The 25,583-nt window shown below is 40.4% G+C and overlaps 2 protein-coding genes across 10 annotated transcripts in view; one reads left to right on the top strand and one right to left on the bottom strand.

Annotated features, from left to right (window-relative positions):
• SYTL3 (synaptotagmin like 3) overlaps window positions 1-2,097 on the top strand; it is a 33,084-nt gene extending 30,987 nt beyond the window's left edge. For 7 of the 8 annotated variants that reach the window (XM_027689223.1, XM_027689191.1, XM_027689219.1 and 4 more), the window contains 2 exons: window positions 35-240; window positions 1,588-2,097. In XM_027689223.1, the coding sequence (XP_027545024.1) occupies window positions 35-240; window positions 1,588-1,718 (337 nt within the window). In that variant the 3' untranslated portion in view covers window positions 1,719-2,097. Of the gene's footprint in view, window positions 1-34; window positions 241-1,203; window positions 1,409-1,587 lie in introns of all 8 variants that reach the window. The other variant, XR_003535160.1, reaches the window with a different exon arrangement.
• Window positions 2,098-2,728: 631 nt separating this feature from the next.
• The window catches only part of EZR (ezrin), a 36,655-nt gene continuing 13,800 nt past the window's right edge, over window positions 2,729-25,583 (bottom strand). Inside the window, exons 2-13 of one of the 2 annotated variants that reach the window (XM_027689261.1) lie at window positions 22,076-22,159; window positions 17,551-17,646; window positions 16,482-16,756; window positions 15,559-15,642; window positions 14,786-14,932; window positions 11,277-11,373; window positions 7,988-8,151; window positions 6,966-7,096; window positions 6,112-6,272; window positions 5,756-5,848; window positions 4,583-4,834; window positions 2,729-4,244 (exon numbers count right to left, since the gene is read on the bottom strand). In XM_027689261.1, the coding sequence (XP_027545062.1) occupies window positions 4,080-4,244; window positions 4,583-4,834; window positions 5,756-5,848; window positions 6,112-6,272; window positions 6,966-7,096; window positions 7,988-8,151; window positions 11,277-11,373; window positions 14,786-14,932; window positions 15,559-15,642; window positions 16,482-16,756; window positions 17,551-17,646; window positions 22,076-22,159 (1,749 nt within the window). In that variant the 3' untranslated portion in view covers window positions 2,729-4,079. Of the gene's footprint in view, window positions 4,245-4,582; window positions 4,835-5,755; window positions 5,849-6,111; window positions 6,273-6,965; window positions 7,097-7,987; window positions 8,152-11,276; window positions 11,374-14,785; window positions 14,933-15,558; window positions 15,643-16,481; window positions 16,757-17,550; window positions 17,647-22,075; window positions 22,160-25,583 lie in introns of those variants that run through there. The other variant, XM_027689269.1, reaches the window with a different exon arrangement.

Here is a 25,583-nt window from a genome sequence, read left to right on the forward strand (position 1 = left end):
GTAACTTTGCTGAACTCTTATTTTTTTGGGAAAGTTGTCTTATCCTTCCAAACCAAGCAGAGGTAAGGCAAAAGTCTCCTGTCCTGAAGAAAGAAGCCTGTCCTCAGTGGAAACACTTGTTTGTCTTTGATGGTGTGACCCCAGCTCAGCTACAGCAATCATGTCTACACCTGACTGTCTGGGACAAGTCAACTTTCAGCTCAAGTGATCAATTCCTAGGAGGAGCCAAGCTTGGTACAAGTAAGTTCATTACCACTAAAAGTTTAAGGTAATTTGGGGAAAAGGTCTTTTAGTTTACATCCTAAACAACAATAATTATACTATGCTATTTATTACCTGCTATCATGTGCCTATACATACAGTCCCAGCCTCTGTCATAAGCAACTTGCAGTCTTGGGCTTTGATCCCCCAAGAACTGATGCATGTGCTTTAGCTTAGGTCTGTGGGGAAGCTCAAGGTTGTCAGTGGAAATTTTCAGGAAAGCTATTTGTTAACATGGTGACTTTTGAGGCCAGAGCCATGCTAAGACAAGCACAGAAATGGTCTGGCTCTAACTCCACATAGAGCTCTCTGTATTTTTAAAGACTTATTCCCTTAACTGTTTTTTATGAATTGGCTAATTTTAAATGATTTCTCATCAAAAGAAAGCACAAGAACTAATGATCTAGTAGACTCCAACCTTGCTTATGTTTGTGATTATCATTTTACATCCACAAATCAATCCAATCAATGAAATAGAGAAGGTGAAACTTGCTCAGAAGGGGCTATTGCATGTGTGAGTTTTGGGCTCTGTTCTAACATAAGAGCAAACTTTCTTTCTGAAGGCTGAGAAATGTTTGAGAAACATCTGAAAAGCCCTTTGCTTGCTAAATAGGCCCTGTTTCCCTGGTAGTTGAGAAGGAAAGCATTATCATAGAATCATAGAATCAGCCAGGTTGGAAGGGACCTCTGAGATCATCAAGTCCAACCCTTATCACTTGAAGGCTGAGCAACAGAGGCTCCTAGCTCCATCCTCCCTGAGAGTAAGTGCCGTGGTTTCAGTATTTGAGATGAAAGGCTCAAAAAAGATTGAGGCTCAGTCATGTTGTTTGGGTATCAGTATGCACTTTAGAGGAGTATTATCACTAGTGGTAAGTCAATGTTTTGCAGGGTTCCTCGTGAACTTTTTCTGATTTTCTGACCCAGCATTTTCTTTTCTGCTAGAGCAGGGGCTACCTGCTTGTAAGTGATCCAAGCCCTAAGCCTAGTAATGCACTGAAGGTATTGGAGATGAACTGAAGCAGGAGACTTTGTGCCATTCAGCTATTAACAGCGTGCACAGTTGCTCCTCTGCTTCTAGTCATACCTCCAGAAACTTTTTATTTGCTGCAAGCGGAGATCTTCAGAGAGAAATCCTAGTTTACAGGATGTAAATAATACTTCAAAAGTATAAATACAATTTATTGCAATTAGTGCTTAGGAGCTACAGAGCAGCTGAAATTACTGTAGAAGTGGGTGAACAGGTTATTCTGTTAACCAGTCCATTGGGCCAGAAGTTGGGTAAGGCTTAGTGAAAAGTAACTGACCTTTCCTTTTGCTTTCTTGCAGAGGAACTGTTTGGCTCTACAGACCTTGTTTCTCAGTCAGTGCTCCAATGGCAAGAAGTGCTCTGCAACCCAAACATGTGGATGGACTTTACACTTGTACTGCATTCAAATAAGGAAAACTTTAAATCATGAGAAATTATCACACAACTTTTCCTTCCCCATGTGTGATGTTTTAAACTTCCCCAGACTTCAGATCTGGGGAAAGGTATGATGCAAATGCATCCACTCTGGCTTTTGGGGAATAGACTTATGTATAAGTGTGTGACATTCTGAATGTTTTATTTTTTAAAAAGTAAAGGCTTTAACTTGTGTCTCTAGCTGGAGTATAAGGTTAATATTGTTTCTTCAGGAGTTACAGTCTCAGTTTGAGATGCATTATGCTGACAAAGCAACAGTAGCCAGACAATATGCAGTTTTCCATTTTTGGGCATAGCCAAACTGTTTAGTCACAGCTAGGAATACTTCTCAGAGAAAATAACTGTTACAGCAGGAAATTTATGTGCTTTCGCTCTGAGGTTAATGTTTTATACACAGAACTGAAAACTAGCTTATCTTTGTCTGCTTGCTGCAAAGGGGAGATGCTAATAACTGCTTCAGAATTATCTACACTGCCACTATTATTTCACATGACGCTAAAAAGCATTGGCCTGTAGCCACATCTCTCAAATGTGTGCTGCATCATGGAGCTTAGAAAGCTAAGGTACAAATTCTCCCTCAGTAGGAGTATGGGACAACAGCTGATAGACTAAGTAATAAGTTCCTTCTTATCTGCCACTGTAAGACAGATTTAACAAGTCTGATCCATAGGGTGTACAGCATGTGACAAGAATTTAGCTCAGTTTATCATTTATTCATGTGGACTGGTGGAAATGCAAGCTTAGGCCAAACTACTGCATCAATTTGCCTTGCCTCAGATGTAGTGTTACAGTCAGCAGAAACTTCATATATACAACTGTAACTAGTGCTGCTGTGTTATACTTTTGTTACTGCAAGTATTGCCCTTCCTTCATAGGTCAGTGTGGCTTTTAAGGATTTAAGGTTTAAAGACACAAGGACTAACAGGCTAAGCTGAGGAACTAAAAGAGCAGTAGTACACCTTACACAGAACACACCCCACACAAGAAACACTTGACTCCACATCCTTTGTTACTTTGCAGATCTTTTATTTAGATGTTTGCTGCTGCAAATAAAAAAAAACCCACACAAGATTCAACTCACGTATAATGCAGCATAGATATTGTAAATGGAAGAGAAGAGGTGACAACATACTGTATCTCACTTTCTAACAGATTTTCAAGGAAAGGGGGAGAGTGGGGGAAGAATGGTCACAGAAATGCTCTCTACTAGAGAGAATTCAACTGTGATATAAACAAGCAGTCCCTTCATCTTTGGAGTCTGAAACTTTAAATCAAACATTTAAAAAAATTAGAAAATTTGTTAGAAAAATAGGTGCAGTAAAATTGTATATATTGGATCATGTGTACATATAACAGTTTTCATTAAGTAAAAAAATGATCTTTACAAATAATGCTTTATAGTAAATAATCAGCTGTACTGTATCAGACTACAGTGTTGTTTAGGCATTTTTACAGATGCAAGTCTTATTAAATCTGAAAAGTAACAAAATATACAGAGCAAAACTATTTCCCTTTAAACTAGTACTGCAATCCACATGTTGCATGTTTATATATATATATATATAAATACTACACTATAACTGATCAGTAATGAAGTTGGAATGCAAACACAGTAGTGTATTTGGATTCCAACAGAGTATTTGCTACTTGTTACGTGAAGAGGATATGAGTGTCCCTATGCCACACTTCTGAGCCATCACTGCAGAAATTCTCCAGTTGAGAACAGCAACCAGAAAACGCCTAATTTCTACACAAAGTAGTTCTGAGGTGTTGTCATTTCTTTTGGGGGGGGTGGGCTGGGGAGGGGGAACACGGGCATCAAGACCAAGGAAAAAACAGGACATATAAGCACATGTGCAAGGTTGTACACACTCAGGTGCTTGCAAATCCTGAGTTCCAGAACCTGTCTTCTCAACTGCTGGACTTCACACTGTAACTAATGATACAAAGACGTATGGCACAAAATTCACCCACAGATGCTTATTTTTTAGACCAGGCTGAATCCAGCACCTGCACAGGACATGTATCTTCAACTAGAAGCACAGCCTGTTAAAATTTGTCTTGCTTAAAGAGAGATGTGACGTAAGGCCTTTTGGCACTAAGCAAAGGCATGAGCAAGTTACCAGGATCAGTGGTACAATAAGTTTTTAACTATATCAAATTTCAGAGAAGGTACAGGATAAATGGGAGATTTAAACACCTCTGAGTTTAGAGAACATTTGTTAAGTGTCATACAGTGATGCCTCCTCAGGAAAAAATAAACAAACCAAAAAACCAACACATCAAAAAACCCCCAAAATAAGAACACAGCATTAAGATCTGCCTTTCCCACAGTCCTGTCTTCTTACAAGCATCGTTACATCGCCTCAAACTCATCAATTCTCTGCTTGGTGTTGCCTTGCCGGATCTGCCGCAGCGTCTTGTACTTGTCACGTCCCTGTCGCATGTTCTCTGAGTGGATAATGTCGTTTTGGGTCCTCTTATTTTCGTCTCTAGCCTGGGCCAGCTCATCTGTCAGTGCCTACAATATGAAGAACATTAAATACAGGTTATTTGTAAGAAGCTTCCAGCTCGTGACAGTAGAGTTCTTTGGTGAGAGCTGACAGTTGATAGATGACTGGACAGATCAGTGACATGGATACAACATATGCTTTCCATAAACACTATGGATGATTTAAGCAACCTCAAAGCTTCAGCAATGAGAGTAATCTTTATATACCTTGTCTTTATTTCAAACTGCCTACAGGAACTGTAAACAAAGAGAAACTATCATACTTGGTGTGTATAACCAAGTGGTTAAACGATGTTTTCCAGGAAAGATTGTTTCAATTACTCTGCCTCCCCCAAATATCATCTTACCCTCAGTTGACTCTGTACACGTGCATTCTTCTCTGCTTCAGTAATGCGCTTCTCCTCATTGCGGTCATTCCTGATCCCCTCACTGGAGAACTCCGCACTGTAGGCAGAGTACTCAGAGCCTTCGTCTTGCAAGTTATCGTGGACATGGTAGTTCACTGGCTCATAGACAGGTGGTGGGGGTGGAGGTGGAGCAGTCATTACCAGGTGTAACTCCTCCTTTGTCTTTACCAGATCCTCCTGGGCTTCCCTGGCCTTTGGGAAAAGAGTAAAAAGTATTTTAAATGCATTTCTTGCTTTAAACCAGCTTAATAAACACTCAAATGCTTATCTTCCTGGTTTTTTCAATCCACTATGAAAAGCAAGGAAGAAAGAATTAAATCTCCACAGCTGACAGTACTCTATTAGTCATATACAGAACTTTTTTTTTTTTGCTAGGTATGTCATCATTATTCATTGTGTAATGTGCAAGATATCTAAGCAAAGAATCTTCTTCCACTAAAACAGCCTAGAAAAAACTGTTCTGTGGGAAGCTACAGTTAAATTCATCCTGTTCTCCATTTGAAGAGCTGTAGGCTGAAGAGACAAGAGTTCTACAGAGCAAGAACTCAGATTCCCAAGTTGGAATTTTGAATGTATGCAGTAGGCAGGCACCTTCCTTACTGCTTCAGTGGTTTTGCCCTCCCACGCAGCCCACAGCCCTAGTTACAGGGCACTGAGAGTACCAGGCACTCTGAACCTTGTGTGGTTTGTCTTTGGTTTTAGTGCATCATATGCTGTTAAACTATGCCAACCAGGAAGCCACCAACAACAGCACACACTCCTCAAAATGGATACCTGCAGTGTGGCTGCATTTGCAGAGTCTTCTCTTGACTGATGTTTTCAGACATTATATCGTGCATCAGGCATCATTTATCCATGTGCCCCTCCCCCTCCATGGCTCCAAGATGATGATCACATTTTTAGGTTTTATACAGGCTTCCATTTTGAATTTTGACGGTTTGTTGGAAGAAAGGTGTTTTGCAGGCATATTGCACATTCACCACAAGTTTGCCCTTCTTCACTGCTGTACAGATGTTTGTCTCCATATGTGTAGAGAAGTCACACCAAGCTAAGCACCAGTGTGCTCTGCTCAAGCGTAGAACTTTAGAGCAACTTTGTAAGGCAGATACTCACTCTGATTTGCCACTCTTCAACCTCGCTCTCTTTACGCCTCCTTGCCTCTTCAAGAAGTGCAATCTTGGCTGTATACTCTGCAAGCTCTGTAGCCTGTTGAATAATAAAACTGGAATTATAAGGACTCTTAAAAAAAACCAAACCAACCCAACCACCAAGCACAACAAAGAAACACTTAACTGTAATAAAGAAATAAGGAACAAATAACTAGATTCCTTATGATAGAAACCAGTGCCATGATGATCCTATGACATGGTCTAGTACTTTACTGCACTAGGTTTTTCCCTGGACAAGATGGCTTTGCCTTACTCAAGGACACAGTAGCATATCTGATCCTCAAAATGACTAGGTCTTACCAGTTGTTCCTGGCTCTTTATCTGGTCCATAGTTTGTCTTTCCAGCTCTTCCTTGGCCTGGAGAGCAGCTAAACGGTCAGCTTCCAAACGTTCTGCTTCCTCCTGGGCTCGTCTCCTTTCCTCCTCCAGCTGAATGGCTCTTTGGATCTGATCTGAGAGCTCTGGAAAAAGATCAGCACAGTTAGTCCACAAGCCTGGCCAAAGCTAAGGAACTACAAACAGTCTCTCAGGTAACTGCAGTAAGTCACAATAGCACTTTACTCCAGCATGCAATACTCCCTTCACCATGCTCCTCAAAGTAATTATTTGCATAGTACATCAAGTAACTGGATTCAGATGAGTCAGATGCACATTATAATTAGATTTTCTGCAAGATGTTTGCACTAAAAAGTCTGTAACACTGACAAGAGACTGCTGCCCTTAATAGACCAGATGTTGCTGTCTCCAATCTGATCATCTATGCATTGAAACAGAATGTTTCCATTTCACTGTAAAGACTTGTTCCCAAAGCACTTTTTTCTGCTGGGCGTTAAGTAAAAAGTACTTGAGGGCTGAACTCTTGCTCACTGCTGGAAGAGGCCCTGCTACTTAAACCCTCTTGGCAACTGGGGAAAACAGAGTTCTTGCCCTTCGGTTCCCAAATACAGTCTGCAGATTTTATGCTACTTTAATACTTTGGATTATTATGAGTACCATGTGCACATGTGTGTATTTACCCATACGGGAAGATATTAGTAAGCTTTGCTAAGAGATCTCAGTGTCACCAGATTTAGTCAAGGCATAGGCAGCGATCCATGTAACCCCTCTATGGAGCACAATACACACGGTCTGGTCAGCCATGACAAGTACTTTACCTTTCTCTGCTTTCTGAGTCTTCACTTCATACTCCTGTAGCCTCACCAGGAGCTCCTCCTTCTCCCTCAGCATTTGCTCTTTCTCCCTCTCAATTGTCTCCCTCTTCCTCTTTTCATCTTCTAGTTGTTTCCTGTTAGAAACACATTTCAGGTTTGAAGCTCACTTTCAGACTGAAGCTACCACCAGACAAGAAAGTTGGCTGGGCATCTCTCCAGGCAGCTCAATGGAAAGTGGCTGCCACGAAACAAGAGCCAGGAGACAGAAATAGGCTGTTCCTTCATCACTTCACAATTTTTGCTCAGTTTTGGATGCCCCATTTCATTTAATTTGTATTTTTGTTGGCCACCACAGAAATTTAGAACACCAAATAGCTACTAGATGCAGAGAGAAAAAGCAGGACTTGTACTGCACTGCAGAGGAGATTTAACTTTGTTACTTCTGCTGTAAGGAAAGTGAAGGAGGTGTAAAAACATCAACAGCAGTGAGGGAATGAAGACAAACAATCCACAAACACAGGAGAAAAGCAGTATGATTTCTTGAATCATAAGCAACCTGAAGCCAGTGGTAGAATTGCTACTGCTTTTTCCTTGCATGTAAGAAATCTCCCAGTCCCCTCTTCTCTCTTTACACTGTAAGCATATGCTCCCCACAAAGGTCTCTCCTTTACTCCCAACCATCCCATGGTCCAGCACATAATTCGGGTTTTAACACTTGAGAGTCAGGAGAACCCTCCTCTAGGTGGACAACCAGAGCCCATGTGCCTTTACTTGCACATGTCCTCACAGCTCTTGAGACTGCAGAGGACAGCAGACCTGCATGATCACAAGACGAGCAATGCTTACACTCCTGCTGCTGGACACCCCGAGTCCCCTCCTAGGACCATGCGCATGCCTCATGAACCTGGAATGGCTCTTAGCCTTGCCCTGGCAAAACCCCTGCAGGTACAGCTGCTTGCTGACCCTGGGAGTTCAGTGTCATTTATTTCTGCCACTCCATGCCTGCTGCCTGTATTCAAGCTCACCTTTCCAGTTGCTTCTGGTGCTTCTCTTCCCGGGCCTGGGCTTTCATCTGTTGCACCTCAATGGTGTCAGGCTTCCTGCGCCGCATGTACAGTTCATGGTTGCCCATGCAGAGCTGTAAGATCCTCTTGTTAATTCTCAGACGAGGGGCATAAAACACAAAGTCCTAGAAGAGAGACAACACAGTTTTTTCTAAGCATGCTTTCTCTTCTCCCAGCTAACTGCAGACAGAAAACCTTGCCACTGATTTCACTCTAATTCAGACACGCACGCAAGGCTATTTAAATATAGCAGCAGGGACTGTCAAAATCATCTCTAGCAAAAATTGTTATTTATATTCTCCTTTTAAAGACTACATAGAATTGACAAGTTATTCTTAAAGAAAATTATCTTCTAGAGAAAATTCCAAACTCAATGAAGTCTCCTTTAAATGAATATTGTTAAATGTTGCAGAAGATTCTGGGTTGGCAAGTAAGCATCTGGGCAACACAGACTTCTAGCATTGAGTAGTTTTTCAGTTTGCACATTTTTGTGACTGAAAGATAAAGCACAAAACTAAAAATGCAATAGAGGTTATTGAACTAACTTTATAGAATTTCTTGAATTTCTAGAATTTCTCTCTGAATCAATATTCAAGGCCCCATGTGTTTTTTCAGAGAAAGATAAGAAATACCTTCCAATATAATTCTTTTCCTTTTCATGGCATTTCCTAGTTAAGTTGACCAAGGCTGTTTTAAGACTGTTGAATGAAAACTAATTTTTTTAGCCACCAAACATATGGGTTATTTGGAATATCAAGTTGCAGGCAGTAGCAAAGCACAAGATACTCTAAAATTTCTGGTTCAGCAAGAAGAACAGCTGTAAATTTCTTATTATCTATGTTATAATCAGACTGGATTTTCTAGAAGAAAATCTGCTAAGAAAGGGATACACAGGGCCAAGTTCATTACCTGCCTGATGATTTTACTGAGTCCACAACCTCATGCATTTACAATGAAGTCCGAACTTACACAGTGAACAAACTCAACATTTTTGTGCTTTTTTGTGTACTATGTGGATGGTGATAAGGGCAGTGGGCAAGCTGCCACATTACCACCATAAGCCAGTACCCATTCCTTAGAATCACTCTCCCATGGATTGCCTCACTGTTAGCAAGAGGTGGAACTGGGAAGGGGCACACAGGATTTACACTTTTGCATGGAAGCAGCGATCATGTTTTTAATTGCCTGAGCTCAGAAGCACAATTGTGGCTATCTTTGGAAAAACTAGAAGACACACTAGAAGCAATTAAAAGCTCCCTAAGTGCTATTTAAGATGAACATGAATATGGCAACAAAGACTCATTTTCTCCAATGCATTTCCCTAATGCACACAATGACTGCGGGAAAGACAGTCTGGGAAGTGTGTTGTGCTCTTCCACCAGATTCTGCCAGAGCCATTCTGAGCTGCACAGGTCTGATACTGCTAACTCTACTGTACCTGTCAGCTATTCATTCAACCTCTTCCTTCTAACAAGTAATTTTAAAAACAAACAATCTGTGTACATTTTGATGAACAAGCCCTATCCTGAGGCAAGGCTCATTTACATGGAATTAAATACTGAGGGAATGAATGGTGGTTGCATTTGTCATTTAGGCCATAACCAAGGGACAAAACATTTAAATAAGAACATAAAAGAATACCCTTCTTTTCTCATCCCCAGCCTCCCCCACGTCTCACAAAACTGGGAGCATTGCACCTCGATATTTGAAAGATAATGTGCTGAAGATGTTGCAGTATGTGGGCAGACAAGCCTAAAAATTTAAAAGCTTAGTTAAGCAGGGCAAGGTGCCACAGGACTCTACCCTTTACACTACTGTCCATTTAAACACAGACATGTAGAATCCTCCAAATTAAAGGGGAGCTTCCAGCCCACATCTTGGGTGGACTGAGTATTCTGCTGTAGTTATAACACCTGCCATTTTAAAAGGAGACACAAACACATGAAAAGACCCAGACAACTTCCTGAATGCTCAGAATTAGTGTCCAAATAAATTCTTCTTTCAGGTAAAGCTTTAAACATACCACCACTCAGAGGGAAAAGGACAACTAACACAGAGGGAGAAAACATAATTGAAGTTTTCAGTGTTAACACCTTTCTGTAAACAGCCTCTTGCGAGTCCTCCATTTCAAACTCGGTCTCATTTACTGCTGGGAAGTGGGTGGAAAGCTGTGATCCATATTTTGTCATTATGTACAACACAGGACAGAGGCTATTCTATTGAGGAAAGCATGCCTGACAGATCAGCTTTCTGTCTCTGTGGAGTTTTCTTGGTTTTCACTAACAGCATCACAGAAAGAAGCTCCACTCCCTAAGGCTGTTATCTGGAAGAAATCCCTGCAGCACACTATGCATTAGTATCCTTTAAATTATTGGGAGGATCTTTTTCTATTAGAGATATTTATAAGCTATCATCCTTTGACAAAGCCTAACTGCTTATTATTTCTCAGGGCTGCACTTACCCACCAAGGTCAAGTACTGGGGTGGGAGAAGACAAGAGGAGGTCTTTCTCAACTATTCAAATAGTTTCACAAGATTGACAGAATGACATCCACCTATGCCAGTTATTCCACGTTATGTTCTCAACAGGTCAAAGTAAGCTTCTAATTCCTCACTAAAATAACTCTGAAAATATACTTGTAAGTATTGAAAAGCAACATTCACAGGTAGCTACATATCAGTTCTCCACGGAAGTCATATCCCTGGCATTTACATTAGTATTCAAGAAAGTCAGTGAACAACACCACGGACCTTAACTGGCTTTTACTCTGTCACTAGTGTGGAAGTGAGCAGTGATGGATGGGAAGCCATATGTATCCATGTGGTTTTGTAGTAGCATTTTAATTACTTTTGTAATTTTTTTTTTAATGAACATTTTTGGGTTTTTTCTTCAGATTAAAAGCCAAAAATAAAAGTTATCTACCAGCTTCCATGCACTGAAAGAAATGGGGAAAGGACTCAGAACTAGCAAAGAATCTCTAATTTAGGCATAAAGCTACCTAGTTTGCTAGAAAATAAAAGGACTCTGCAGTTATAAAGTCCTTATTTTTTCCATGTTGGATATCGCTATGAACCCTTTACTTATGCTGTACAGAAAAACAGACAGCTCTACGTACACTCTAAATACTAAGGCTCATTTTGCATCTAGAATATCTGCAGCTTTCTCCTCTCCAACGACTACTTTATTTTGAGATGAAGCTGTATCATTTGTTCATATGCAGTATCCAGGAATCTGTTCAAGACATACTTACTGGTGCCTTCTTATCAATAGGCTTTATAACAAACTTCTTGTCATTGAAGGAGATGTTTCTGATTTCACTCCAGGGGAACCCAATCTTTGGAGTTAATCTGGAAAGATGAAAAATATTTTTAAGAGATGATGCAATAAACTTTTTTTCCTCACATTCCTTCTAACACAGAGACTCAGTGTAATGCAATGCTTCACACAGCTCTCCCAACAGACAGAAAACAGTAAGTGAATCAGAACCCCACAGGGAGTAGGAAAAGAAGCTCAGTCACCTCCCTTACAGAGTCTCTTCCCATTTTGGTCAGCCACCCTACTGACCTTTGGCTATGATGGACTCTACTGAAGCCACATGTTCATCTTTATCAAACACCTGTTTTAAGTTCGTTTCTTCGAAATCCAGGCCTAAAATTCACATCATGCAGATTTTATGTGCCGTGCTTCCCAGAGCATGTGCTTCTCATGCATCATTACAGGCATAAGCCAAAGTAACTGAGCTGATCCCCACACCCTATAGCACCCACAGACAAACCTACCCTCCTATGTTACAGCTAGACCAGTCACCTCCATACAGCCTTCAACTCTGGAGTGCTGAACAGGCACAACTGGTAGGAGCAATTATGTCTTTTGTTTCACAGAATCATAAAATGGGTCAGGCTGGAAGGGACCAGAGCAGGTCATCTGGTCCAATCTCCCTGCTCAAGCCAGGTCATCCCAGAGCACATAGCACAGGATTGTGTCCAGATGGTTCTTGAATATCTCCAGCAAGGGAGACTCCACAACATCTCTGGGCAATCTGTTCCAGTGCTTGGTCACCCACACAGTAAAGAAGTTCTTCCTCATATTCAGGTGGAATTTCCTGTGCATCAGTTTCTGCCCATTGCCTCTTGTTCTATTGCTTGGCACTACTGAGAAGAGCCTGGGTCCGTCCTCTTGACACCCTCCCTTTAGATATCTCCTTCCCTAGATTTACAGGCAAGCTTAGTAACAAAGAGCCCTGTTCTTTCCTTCTGTACAAACTGCTCTTTCAGCCCATCCCATGAGTCACCAAGTGGAACTTTACTGGCTGGTCATTCAACAAGCTGCATCACATGACTCTCCTCTATTGAAAAGCACCCCAAGGAAGCAAAGGGCAAGATTCAGATTCCCAGCTCTTCCTCATCGCTGAGGAGTTCAGGTCTGTTATTTAAAATTATTTCTAAAAGCTTCACTAATCATTTGAAGTTTTTCCTCTACCTCAATTTCTCCAGATTCTTGCATATAAAAAGCATCTAGTTTTTCACAAGACCAAATGTTTCTGAGCCATTCCAGTACTTCACCTTTACACATCTGACCAGCTCTGCAGCAAGTTCTAATATTACAAGGACTTCTATATTTGACTGTAATAAAGTCCTCTAATTTCCCCAACCAAATATTCCCATTTTTATGTTTAATATCACATCATTATTATTTCATTTGCCTCTTATCAAGGGAGGGTACATTCTCTAGAGACAGTTGTTAATGATTAAGAATTGTGTTTTACATAAAAGATAATACCAACAAGCAATCTTCTTGTTATTATCTAACCCCTCCAATGTACGTGTCTCTGTCACAATTATTTCTTGCAAATGGTTTGAAGACATGTATTTGATGTTTAGCACTTAGAGAAATGTCTCATCACAGTGAACCATTCAAATTCTGTAAGAATCCTTCTTATGGAGCTCATTGGCTAAGGAAAAAAAGCTGGCAATTTTGGAGGAATTTCATTCTTTGTCAGAGAGATGGAAAGCCATTATATAGCAAGATTTTGCTGGGTCCAACCATAAAAAAAACCCTACTCCATTTAAATTCAGACATCAAGAATAAAATCCATCCTCTTCAGAACTTTTCACTCCCTAACCTTTAACTCAACTGCAAAATTATGCAACAGTGTATGTGTGTAACATTAAGTAAAGACTGTAAAGAAAATGATTCGATTAGACTAAGATTAACTAATTACTCCAGCCTCCATCACATTAGCTTTAGTGTTTCAATCCTATATAATCAGTAAGATGGACAACTAAAATAATTCACTTATTAGTAAGTTCTATTGCCAATTCTCTTCTTTAATGAGAGGGGAAAAAATAAAAGCTTGAATACACCTAGAAGTGGCACACTGACATACACTGCAGTATAGAGGCTCACACACCTATGGCACAGTCTCATTTTCCTCAGGTTGAACTTCAACAATGAAATCTCTTCTTTTTCACCTTTGTCCCCAGTCCCCAAATTTTGCACATACAAGCCAGAGGCACCTACACATTACTATTTTTCTAGTCCCCATATCTGCTGAAAGACTTAATTACATAGTGGCAAGAGTTACAGGCAGAAATAAGCAGTTTATTCCAGCACTGTATTTGTTTTGCAAATGCTCTTGATAGCTCTTTACAGTCAATGGCTACACTCTGTCTGCTTCTCCAGCTTGAAAAACCTGTTTGTGTGACCATGGTTACATAGCAAGACTAGTCATTCAAGATTGAAGTATTACATGAGCGAAACTACTTTTCTTTCAAGTGACACTCCTTGTTTTCTGGGTGACAGCACATATTAGCATTGCAGAAAAGACTGCCTCTCTCTTTGCCATGTTAACAGAAGCTCCAGCAATTTCCAATTAATATTTGGGTTGCATTCAAAGATTTTTGGAGGCAAAGATGTAGAACAGGTGAAATCCCTTCTCTATTACAATGATAGTCTGTTACAGATTAGTGACATGAAACAAAAATTTGGAACATAAGAGATGGGGGGGTTGGAAAACAGCCTAGACAGCAATGCTACTTCTGAAAAATAAGTATTTTAACTCCCCTTCAATCCTTCAGTTGTGGAGTATTAGAAGAGACTAGCAGGCTTAGACACAGCTGTTCTCACCTTCCTCTTATGTTTATTTATAGCTGTAGTCTATCATTTCCCACCTACTATCCAATTAATAATGGCTCTGCCTTTACCAGAAGGGCTGATTAAAACTACGCATACCTCAGCAAGACCTCATTTCATTCCTTGTTCACAGTAACTATATAGGTTAGCTCCTCCCTGGGTTCTGGGTGTTATCCAGCTTTGCTTTCATGCCCACCCCTTAATCTGTCTTTTCTGAAACCAGGCAGTTGTACACACATCTATCATTAACTTCGGGATATGCTGGCCTATCTAGGTTCTCATATTGTATCCACTAATGGCAAACCTGGCGACCTGACTCAAGGAGAAGCCTGGTAAACTCCTTAGTTCAGGATTCAGTGCCACAGCTGTGCACAATTAAGCAGATGGCCTTGTACAACTGACATTTCTCTTTATACGGCAGGTAGCATTAGCGGGTCAGGCCACAGAGGTCAGGAAAGCCATGAAAGCACATATGATGTGAAAGCCCATTTCCTAGCTTCACCTACTGATCCAAAATTGGAACACAAGCAAGTTCTTAACTTTGCCCTGATCCTGTAAATGAAAAATGTTTCTTGGCTCCCATACCAACCCTCTCTGGGAGATCAGAGGTAAAAACAAAAGCCTTACTTATCATCCTTTTCATAGATATTGAGCCCCAAGGCATCAACCCCCAGCCAAAGGTCAGTTCCTTTCTTATTCTTGATTTCAAAGTAGTTGATTCCATACATCTCCAGGTCTTGGGCAATCTTCAGGTATTCCAGCATGGCATTCTCTCTGGTTCAGACAGCAAGGAGAGCAAATGTTGGTTTCTTGTTTATCTGACTATGTCAAAGCAAAAAGCCCTCAGAAGAAAAAGGTAACTTTTCCTAAACCCCCACATCAAACACAGGAGTTAAAACTGAATGTTCACCATTTGGGATTCACTTTAGAAGTTAGGAAATTACATCTATGAACACACATACACAGAACACTCCCCTTCACCAAACCCCAGTACTTCCAGACAGAAAATTAGCAACATTCATCTCTCTCAGCATTCATTCTTGTCTCATGGTACAATCAGTAGGAAAGGTATACTATCTGAACTTTCCCCATCTGTCAGTGCAAATGCTTCAATGACTAAGGTGTGACATACACCTTTACTTTTCTTCCCCGCTCAAAGTCATCACTGACACAATATACACAGGTCCTGGATCTTTAGGAAGTCACACTGTTCCCACCAGTACAAAATGTCCTACTGCATTTTACCATATAATTCAACACAGAACTAGAAAATACATACCAAAGTTGGCCCACACAGGCAACCCATAGAGTCCATTTCAAAACCATGGTGTAGAACTGCAAGCTTAAGGTAATCAACGAGAAACATAGTGACCAGCCTAGGACCAAAACAAAACACTCACTTGAGCATGCCACTGTGTTCAGCATGCCACACCTGAATCCGTTCTTCCCACTGCTCTCTGGAGAGTTTATGCTGATCCATCACCCTATATAAGGAAACAGATATTAGCAAGGTTAGATGTTCTGCAATATCTATTGATACTGATCTTTGCCACAGTCTTACTCTCACCCTGGTGGCAGCCTTACCGTAGTCAAAAAGAAGACCCTAACTCAGCCCAAAGATGTACTCGGTGAAGCAGAGCAATTTAGAATGAACCAAAACCCTCTGCAAAGCCTTTCTATTCACTGACCAGAGACATGAGAGGCATAAGCAAAACACTGCAAACAAATCACATACACGCTGTAGACACCAGTGGACTAAAGCAAAGCAAAAGTTAGTGCCATTCCTGGAATTAGACATTCCCGCAGCATTGTCAGGAAGCATAAACAGAAGCCATTGGTCTGATAATATCCACTGATCTTGTGTGGGTATGGACTGCGAAGCCTCAAGACATGCTTTCTGCATACGAGATTTTAGGACTGTAAATTGGGATTAAGGGCCCACAACCCAACTTCAGGAATAACATATTCCTAATCTAATCCTGCTCTTTTTTTCTTAAAGAGGAGACATTCATATGGCCAGTTACCAACATGGCAGCAATGTTTAGGAAATGAAAGCTGAATACCAAAGTATACTTCCTCTCTCTAACCAACCCAAGGAAAGGCAAAAACATACTCTGATATGACAGATAGAAATAAAATAAGGGAAAACCCAAATGTATACAATTCAATTAAAAAACCCGCCAAACATGCCTTCAATGAAACTCCTTGTATTTAACTAGAATTCAAATTAAAAAACAAACAAACAAACCAAAACCAAAACCCAACAACAAAAGCCCCATGAGAAAAAGAAAAAAAGGGAGACTGCATCAACCAACTTCTTCACCTTTGGGGGATCAGACGCTCTGAATTGAGATATCCAGGCTTGTGCACCTCTTTGTTATAATCTCCAAATTTGGCCTGCACAGCATAGGAACCAAGAAGTACTGCTGTTTCAGGAGGACAGTAGATCTCATCGCTGAGAATCCCTTCCTTCACCTGCAGGAAGAAGAGCTTCTGCGTGATGTCTTGGATCAGCTCTTCAGACACATCCTCTGGGAAGAACTTGGCACGGAATTTGAATTGGAGAGGATTCTCCTTTCTAATTTCCTGAGCAGAAACCTGAGGACAGAGGTGCCACCACAACTGAGCAGAGTTGTAAACAATAGAATAGATTGCTTTTACACAGAAAAAAGTATTTGCCTTAAGAGGAGCTTGACTGGCAGCTCATTACTGGAATTCCTTAATTCTGGCAGCTCATTGGTATGAGAACATGGGGGGGATGCATTATGTTTTCCAACTACGCCAGAAAAATTCTGTTTGCACAACAAGCCTTGGTCACTGGAGAACGATTTACCGTGCTCTATCAGATGGCAAACCCATCCAGTATTGTATGTGTTTGACAAAGAACAGCCCCCTGACATTAAAACATGTGTCACTGACTGCTCCACCAAGAAAAACAGTTTATACTCTCATAAGAGCTGCAAGTCCACAAACAGAAGCACATCAGAGGCGTCAGCACTCTGTTACAACTGCCCAACCTTGAAGTGACTCGTCTTTCCAATTAGTGCAACAACTGATCCTGCACAAGCAGGGCCTAAAGCCATCATTAGCCAAGATGTTTCTTCAGTCACAAAAAGCATAGCTGCTTCTACCCAACAAAATACAGTGTTGAGCTGCTGCTGCATATCTGAAAAATGCTTTCTACAACTCACACAGAGCAAAAGGGCAAACTTCCACCATGACAAACAATTCCCGTGGATATCACAAAGTTATGTCTAAAAAATAATCCTAGAGTTATGAAAATTAAGGAAGAGTCAACAATAGGTACAAGGTTTATAAAGTTGCAGCCAATAACACATCAGGAATCACATAGGCTTTAACCTTTGCTCAGCAATTAACCCACAGTCTGTTACCTTTTTATCAAGCTTCAGCCAAGTCTGGAATCCTTTGTTGTCCACATACTGAAGACCAAAGTACCACACCTCTCGCAAACCTATGGTTTTAACCACCTGCAACGGAAAGGTAAAAAAAAAAAAAAGTTATTGTAGGTAACACTTCACTTGAGGTCCAGGTATCCTTTCAAGTCCCACATCACCTGTGATGAGTGCAGGCAACAGTCTAAACCTACTCATCCGGCATTTCTTAATGTCAGCTTGTAGACAAAGATATACAGCTGCCATAGTAGATGACAGCAATGGCATAGGTAAGCTACTTATCCCACCCAGTTTCTAGAAGATGATTCTGGGGAAACCAGGTGAGACAAACAGCAGGTTCTGAAACATCCAGAAACACCATCCATTGACTGGATGGCACGCTTACTTGTGAAAACAGTGCTGTTTGGACATGTTACTTTTCCTCAGTGGAGGATATAGCCCAACAAGCCCCTGACCTCCTACTACTCTTGACAGCTTGTTCTTATAGACAAGTGGCTGCCTGCCAGCTCATCTACCTGTAAAGCTGTGCTCTAGTCAGAGCTGAAATCTGGAAAGATATATCAGGATCATTCTTTGATGTTATTTGCAGAGCAGTCCCACAAAGAGTGATGTCGAAATCATAGGGAGTTGAACTGACTGGAAGGCAAGAACTTTTTAAAACCACTTTGCAAGTTAGGAAAGTGTGACAGACTTGAGAGTGTGTAGTTACATGTGTTTCAACAAGTCTAAGATCTCAACCAAGGATCTGTTTCACCCTCCATATTTAGAGTGTTGCTGGAGACATTACGGCTTGAGAGCAGACTTGAAAGAAACGGTGTTGTGGTAGTTAAGACTAACTAGAGTTTATGTTAAAAAAAAACAAGCAGAAAGACAACAAAACCCACCAATCCAAACAAACAAAAAACCCAAATTTCCACAACTTTTTAAAAAGAGCTGGAGTCTGAAAATACTTCAGCTTTTACTTGACTAAAATTAATTTTCCCTCCTCCCTCCAAGTGGCTTATTTCCTCACAGAAGAGACAAGTTTTCTGACATCTAGATGTATTTTTATGAAGTCTAGCAGAAAAGCAGGGGTACTTCCTGTTGCACAAAAGTGTGTTGCAACTTTGATAAAATGAAGAGTTGCGTAAATGAAGCATTTTTCAGGTCATTGTCTCTGAATGTCTGTTACAAGAGAAAAACTACACTTTTTCTATAAATCGAGTTAGAAAGCTTGCAGAAGTTATGACTGCTCAAGTTCTTCCTGAAACCTAAAGGCAAGAAGGGAAAAAGTATTAAGCTAAACTTCACAGTTTGAGTTCCAGTACAACGAACAAAGAATTTTTCATATTGTATTCTGGAAAATGCTCTGTAAACTTCATCCATAACAAAACAAGGAAGAAATAAGAACCAAGGCATTATATTCAAGATGGGAGACACCACCCCTGCTTCCTCAAACATATGAAGCAGCAAATTTTAAGTCTGACTATTCCACCCAATAATGCACTGACTTCCAGAAAATGCCAGCGGCACACTCTTCTCCATTTGAATTTCTTTTACTCATGGTCAGGAAAGCACATGACTACGTGGGAGGTACTCCAGCAAGCTGCAGAGTCCACTGCGTTGGTTCTTGGGACACCTCAGTCTTCATTGCAGGACAAACTCTGCACAGGTCTGGCTGGAGTGGAGCTGAACTCAATATTCACAGGTTTCCACTATTTTCCCGCTCCTATGAAAAGGAGCTATAATCCCCCTTACATGCAGGATACAGTTATGCTAGCAAAGCCTGAAAAACAAGGACACTGCCAGAGTAGTTTTGCTAGCTGACAGTAAGGCCAAGAAATCATCTTGTAGTTTATAAAAATAGCCTGCTTCTTCAACACCCCCACAGTAGTTCTGCAGTTCAAGTTGGGCCACTCCCCATACCTGTGAAAACCTGTTGCCTCCACAGGCTTAATCTGAGTGTAAACTCCACCAGAGATAAGGGCCTAATAAAAGGCTTGTACAGCAGAAGTGAAGAGAGGATGCCAGAAGAGTTGCAGCTAAAGATATGGTATTCACCTTTACCGGTTTTGTGCTGCACACTTTTACCTTAATCTCTCTTGATATGCAGAAGTGCACTGCAACAAGATGTGAAATATGGATAAGAATTTTCAGTCACAGGCTTTAAAATCAAGCCATTGGATGTAAGGATGAAATCTCCATGAGGTGATAGTCTATCTCAATAGTGCTGCAACAAGCAATCTTCAGAAATCCTGAAGTACCTAGATAGCAAGCTAAAATAGAAGTATCTTGAATTTGATACATCCCGCCTTTTTCCATGTTCTCAGGAATTTTAACTTCTCAGCTGAAGGTCTAGAAAGTATTTTCTCTTCTGCCAGAAATATGACCCTGACTCTTAACAGATATAAACATTAATTAATACATATGGGGGAAAAAGTCCTTCTTGAATACTTGCCACAAGGAACATAGAACATACTTACAGTCTAATCTAAGGTATTGCTTTTAAAAACCTGTCATTTAGTCACTTGGATTTTTGTACCCCCAGAGATGAGATCTAAGGTCTCTGTTTTGGATTAACATGAAAGGGACTGGGGGAGGAAGTTACCATGATGCAAGAGTGATCAGCGGTGAATGGAATCATAGAATGGCCTGAGTGGGAAAGGACCTTAAAAATCACCTAGTTCCACCCTCTTGCCACGGAAAGGGACAGCTTCCACTAGACCAGGTTGCTCAGAGCCCTATCCAACCTGGCCTTGAACACTTGCAGGGATGAGGCATCTATAACTTGTCTGGGCAACCAGTGTCAGTGCCTCACCACCCTCACAGTAAAAAATTTCTTCCTAATATCTAATCTAAATCTACTCTCCTTCAGTTTAAATCATTCCCTCTTGCGCTGTCATTAAATGCCCTTGCAAAGTCTCTCTCCTACTCTCTTGTAGGCTCCCTCCAGGTACTGGAAGGCCAATTAAGTCACACTGAAGCCTTCTCTTCTCCAGACTGAACAATCCCAAATCCTCTAGCCTTTCCTCATAAGAGTGGTGCTCCATCACTCTAATCATCTTGGCCCTTCTCTGGTAGGTCAAATGCCAAACACTGCTTCCATAAAAATGCAGGTTTCATATGTGCTTCAGCAGATTTCCAGTTAATGAATAGTTGATGTTTAGCCCACATCAGTAGTAATCAAGAAGCATTAAAGTTAGATTTAATGCTAAACTCTGTTTTGTACTGTGAAGATCTGCAGTGATTAGAACTTGATTTCCTCCTTTCACTCCTTTCAAGAACCCACTAGAAGCATTTTTTTTGTTTGTTTGTTTGTTTAGGAGTTTTGAATTTTGTTGGTGGGTTTTTTTTTCGTAGTTGGGTTTGTGGGCTGTTTGTTTGCTTTGTGGGTTTTTTTTTGGTTTTCTTTTTAAGTACTTCTTAATGCACAATTGCCATAAGGCCTAGCAAGTTCTAGTTAACTCACCGAATTTTGTGAAAATTGTACCAACAAAACCTCAGGACCAACTAATGGACATTGTTTAGCCAGTACTTGAGTTAAAGCTCAACCACCCTTTGCTATCAAGGCTAGCGGATACAGGGGGAGAAGTACAAAGGAGTTGCTGTAACGGCTTGTAAACGGTTTAAAATATGTAATTGAAGTTTGCATAAATCTGTTCTCAGTTTTCAGGTGTACAGCAGAAATGGCTAGAAGCCAGTATTTTTATTTTTTTTTTTAATTCAGAGCACTACGTAAAATTTTTCTGCTGAATCTAGGCCTTGCTTCAGTTTTAGAACAACAAGCTACTTAAGACAATAATAAAGTTTTACAAAGTGCACATTGTTGCCTTTATCTGATCTTTGTAGGTCCATCTTTAAACTTGTTAATGCAGCAGCAGGAAGAATAACAGTAAGGGGAGGAGATTCTTGGCCACTCATGCCCTCCACTTCCCTGGGAATTCCTGAAGGCAGACTGTGCAAATCTGTGCTCTGTCCTGCTGCACAGGGGCTTCTTATAAGGCATGTTGCCTATAAACGCTGCATGGAGGTCACAAACTCCTCTGGTTTTTCAGTAGTGTGACAAACTCAAACACCTATTGCAAGTGACTACCCCGAACCCAGCTTCTGAATGAATGTAGCCTTGCCAACACCTTCTTCAGCCATCTGAAGATCTGATTCTGAAGACTTATGCACAAGGGCAACATTTCAATCTTAGAATTGAAGAACAATGTAAGAAGTAAGCTGTATTTCAAAGCAAGAAGTGCATTTTTACATGCTACCTATATTGCCCAAACATTTTAGATCTCTTGTGACATTTCATCACCCAACATGGAAGACAGTTTTCACTGGAGCATAACATACCTCTGAGGGTTTTTGTTTTTTCTTTTACTGTGATGGAATTTAGAGATCTTAGTTCAGACTGGAGGCCTTCGATTAGGAGGTAGAGAGAAGATAGATTTGGAATCCAGTCTTAAGTAAACACTCTAGTCTGAAACATACTCCAAACTTAAACAATAAGAGCCCATACCAAAACTTCACTGACCTGGTCAAACAGCTGTTTGCCTGTAGTGTTTGGCTGAATGGCAAACTCCAGCTCTGCATCCATAGTAACAACTCGAACATTGATCTAAGGAGAAAAACAAAAAGCATTGTTAAGATATATTGAAAGTTATTTCTAAGTGTTAACAGAGTATTTTGTGTACGTAGTCTCCATGCTTAGATGCACTACCCTCACATCTATAATATACACACTTACGCCTCAATTAGAATTATGTTATCACACCAGCAAACTTAATTGGGGCACTCATTTTGCCATCTTATCCAGATTGCTCTGCAGGTTTTTCTACTCAATACAGGATTGGACTGATCTTCTGGTTAAACAAGAGGGCATTTTAGACTTGACCCTTTCCAGGCCTAAACCCTCTTGGACTAAGAGCTACTCTGAGTGCATAGTATAGCTGCCTCCAGGCCATCCCTTGGATTACGAAAGGCCCTAATGACTAAATTAAATTTAAGACTTATAATTTAACTTCCATTTATATTAGAGATGGAATTAATCTGAGGTTTTAAAGGCAAAAGGCTGCAGATTATTCTTACAAAGCAATCAGCATTAACCTGATAACCATTCATTCTTTCCCTCATAAAAATCTACTCAGCATATAAAACCAGCAGTAACAGGTACTAAATGATACTAAAGGGCAAGAGTTCACTAAGCTCTTGCTGTCAGTGAAGAAACAACATAACCAGATTTACAGCAACAGCAGCAGACTGCAAGGCAGAGGCTACTACTGAATGCAGAAGGCAAGAGTGTTTAATGACTAGAAAAAGTCTATTAGCAGTTAATCAGGAGGCAAAAGCAACAACTAAGCTTGCAGGGAATAGCATAAGGACCAGTAAAACAGCAAATCGGGAAAGGATTATCTCCAACTGTTCTGACTACAGGAGGCTATATTGCTTGCAATATTGTACTACTTCTCAAAAAACAAACAAAACCCCCCCTGCAAAACAAATTAAAAACCCCCAAACTTGGATGATTGTGTAATATAGTTCTACTAACAACTGGATTTGTAGCTTGGTATTTTAAAGGAAAGAAGAAAAAGTGGACATTTAAACACAAGGCCAGACCACAGGTAAGCTACAGGCAGATGACATTTCATTACAATTTCCCAACATTTTGTAAACGTCACGTTACAGAAAGCCAGAGCTAGGAGACCAGGAGAGGCTGCTACATCTGAAGAAATGAGAGGTAAGAGGCAGGAATAGAATCACTCACACTACAAAGCTTTGACCTTCAGCAGTTCCCAGCCACTTAATTATGCATATTTAAACTCTAGGATAAATGTCAGATGAAACAATGTTACATTTAATACAGAACTGTGAATAAAACAAGTTGCCTAAGCTAGTTTTAGTCAAACACATTAGCATCTTGCTGAAAAAGGAGTGTGAAATTTTCTAAGTGTCTAACCAACCTTCTTCAGTTTAGTGGTAGACCTGGCAATGTTAGGTTAATGGTTGAACTTGATGATCTTAGACATCTTTTCCAAACTAAATGATTTTATGAAGGCATCAAGTATCTTCTAGTCTTTATAGACTTGCTTCTTCCTCCTGTTCTCTCTCAGATGACAGAGGACCCTCTTACAGAAACATGACTGAAGGCAGTTTCCAAGTCATGGAACCCCAGAATTGAACCAGAAAAGATGACTTAGTGCCCTTTCTCTTTCAAGCTATATTTTTAGAGCAGTGTCCCTTAAATTAGAAATTAAAAAAAATAAATCTCTAAATGCAATATCAAAGAACAAGCGAGAAGGGAAAGGAAGTTCTTGGAAAACCTAACTGTAGCATTTGTGATCCATTATGGAACATGAAATCATGTTTAAGGTTTTCTTCCTGTGCCTTAAGAACCAAGGGTTTCCCAAGCAGTGTTTCTAGTGTAGGAAAGGAGAGGAAGTTCAGATATCAAGTTCTCTGGAACAGCAAGGCTGCAATTCAAAGTTGTGACCTTAAAAAACACCTGTTGCTTAATCCCTCTCAACAATAAATCCCTAATCATATTTTAATCCCTTTCTACCCACTTCAAGAAAACATATGCTCGTAATCTTCAGTCTCGTACTGTGCAAGTTATTTGTACTTCTGGATGAAACACCACAGTGGATGTAAAATAAGTATCACTTTACAAGCTGAAGAACTTAAAAGGATATGCTTCCTACTTACCAGAAAACCTGCAAGATGCTGGCTGAGCACAGAATTCCAGATGGTACCAGTATGTATGTCTTTTCCTCTATCTCTCCTTTGTAGTTATCTGGTAGTAAAAAAAATTAACCTCCCTAGTCTAGGGGAATATCTTGTATTACTGCAACCCTAAAAGACTCATCTGGATACACACCCCTTCCTGAAGGATTAGCTACACAGTGAGCTATTTAGTGCTAAAGCCATTTCACTGCTACATATTTCAAGAATTATTTTAGTATTAAGATCCAAAATTGTAGTAATCTGCTTTTACACTTCAATCATGTAAAGCCAGAAGCATGCAGGAACATGACTACTTGGTTATCCAAAAAGCTTTCAAGGACACTTGGGGCATGTGGTAAAGATTAACTTCTCTGTTCTTAAAGGACTGCATAACCAGCAGGACGAAGAGGAATTCCATGGTATGCCCTCAGAGAAACTGTTAGCCACGTGACAGGCAGAGCAAGAAGAGACAGGGCCTCAAGTATCTATCCCTTCGATGAGTTGATGACTGCCTGGGAAAATCCTTTGAGTCTCCTTCCTGCTATATTAAGTCCTCTTGCTTCTCATCTCCAAACCTTAGCCTTAATTTCAAGAAGAACATGATGGCTGTAACAGTATTTCCGAATGGATGACCTACAACAACTCCACACAAGCTTTTAGCCACACAGTAGCTGGTAGTAAAGCAGGCAAACAGAGCCTAATGTACTCGAAACCCTGGTTTAGACAGTCTGAAGAAACTGTGATGCCTGTTACACCGACAGATGATCAGTTTGGCATTCATTCGGCTCAGATCACATGAAACTCCCCATGGCTCCAAGATGATTAAATCAACACCCAAGGTGCTAACCAGTTCAAGGTATGGTTGGGGAGGAAAGCAGGGAACAACTCAACCTAATTTCCATGAGCAACAAAAAGAGCAAGACACAGTTAAGACAACTTTCACAAGTGAAGTCCTGCTTACCCTGCGTAGGCAAGGCAGATCATTTGTTAAGATCCCTACCAAATCCTGGCAGTAATCCAGGACAAAGTTGAAGCCATAACCAAAATAAAAACAGTTTCTAATTTCTTAAAAGCATAAGTGTGGAGGGGGGAGAAGAGCACACGGCTGTTACACATGAAATAAGGGTTTATATTAAAAACTATGTGCATTTAAGCACATAGCATGCTAAAAATCTTAGACAGTAAGATGTAACTTTCTTCTCAATAGGCTAGTGTCATAACACTATAATTCTGGAGGTTGAAACTGGATGATCTTTAAGGTCCCTTCCAACTTTAACCATTCTATGATTTTATGATTAACCTTTTATGTCCAAGACTAACAT

This window comes from Neopelma chrysocephalum, unplaced genomic scaffold (genome assembly GCF_003984885.1).
Source record: "Neopelma chrysocephalum unplaced genomic scaffold, ASM398488v2 Primary Assembly neopelma1_23, whole genome shotgun sequence".
NCBI lineage: Eukaryota > Metazoa > Chordata > Aves > Passeriformes > Pipridae > Neopelma > Neopelma chrysocephalum.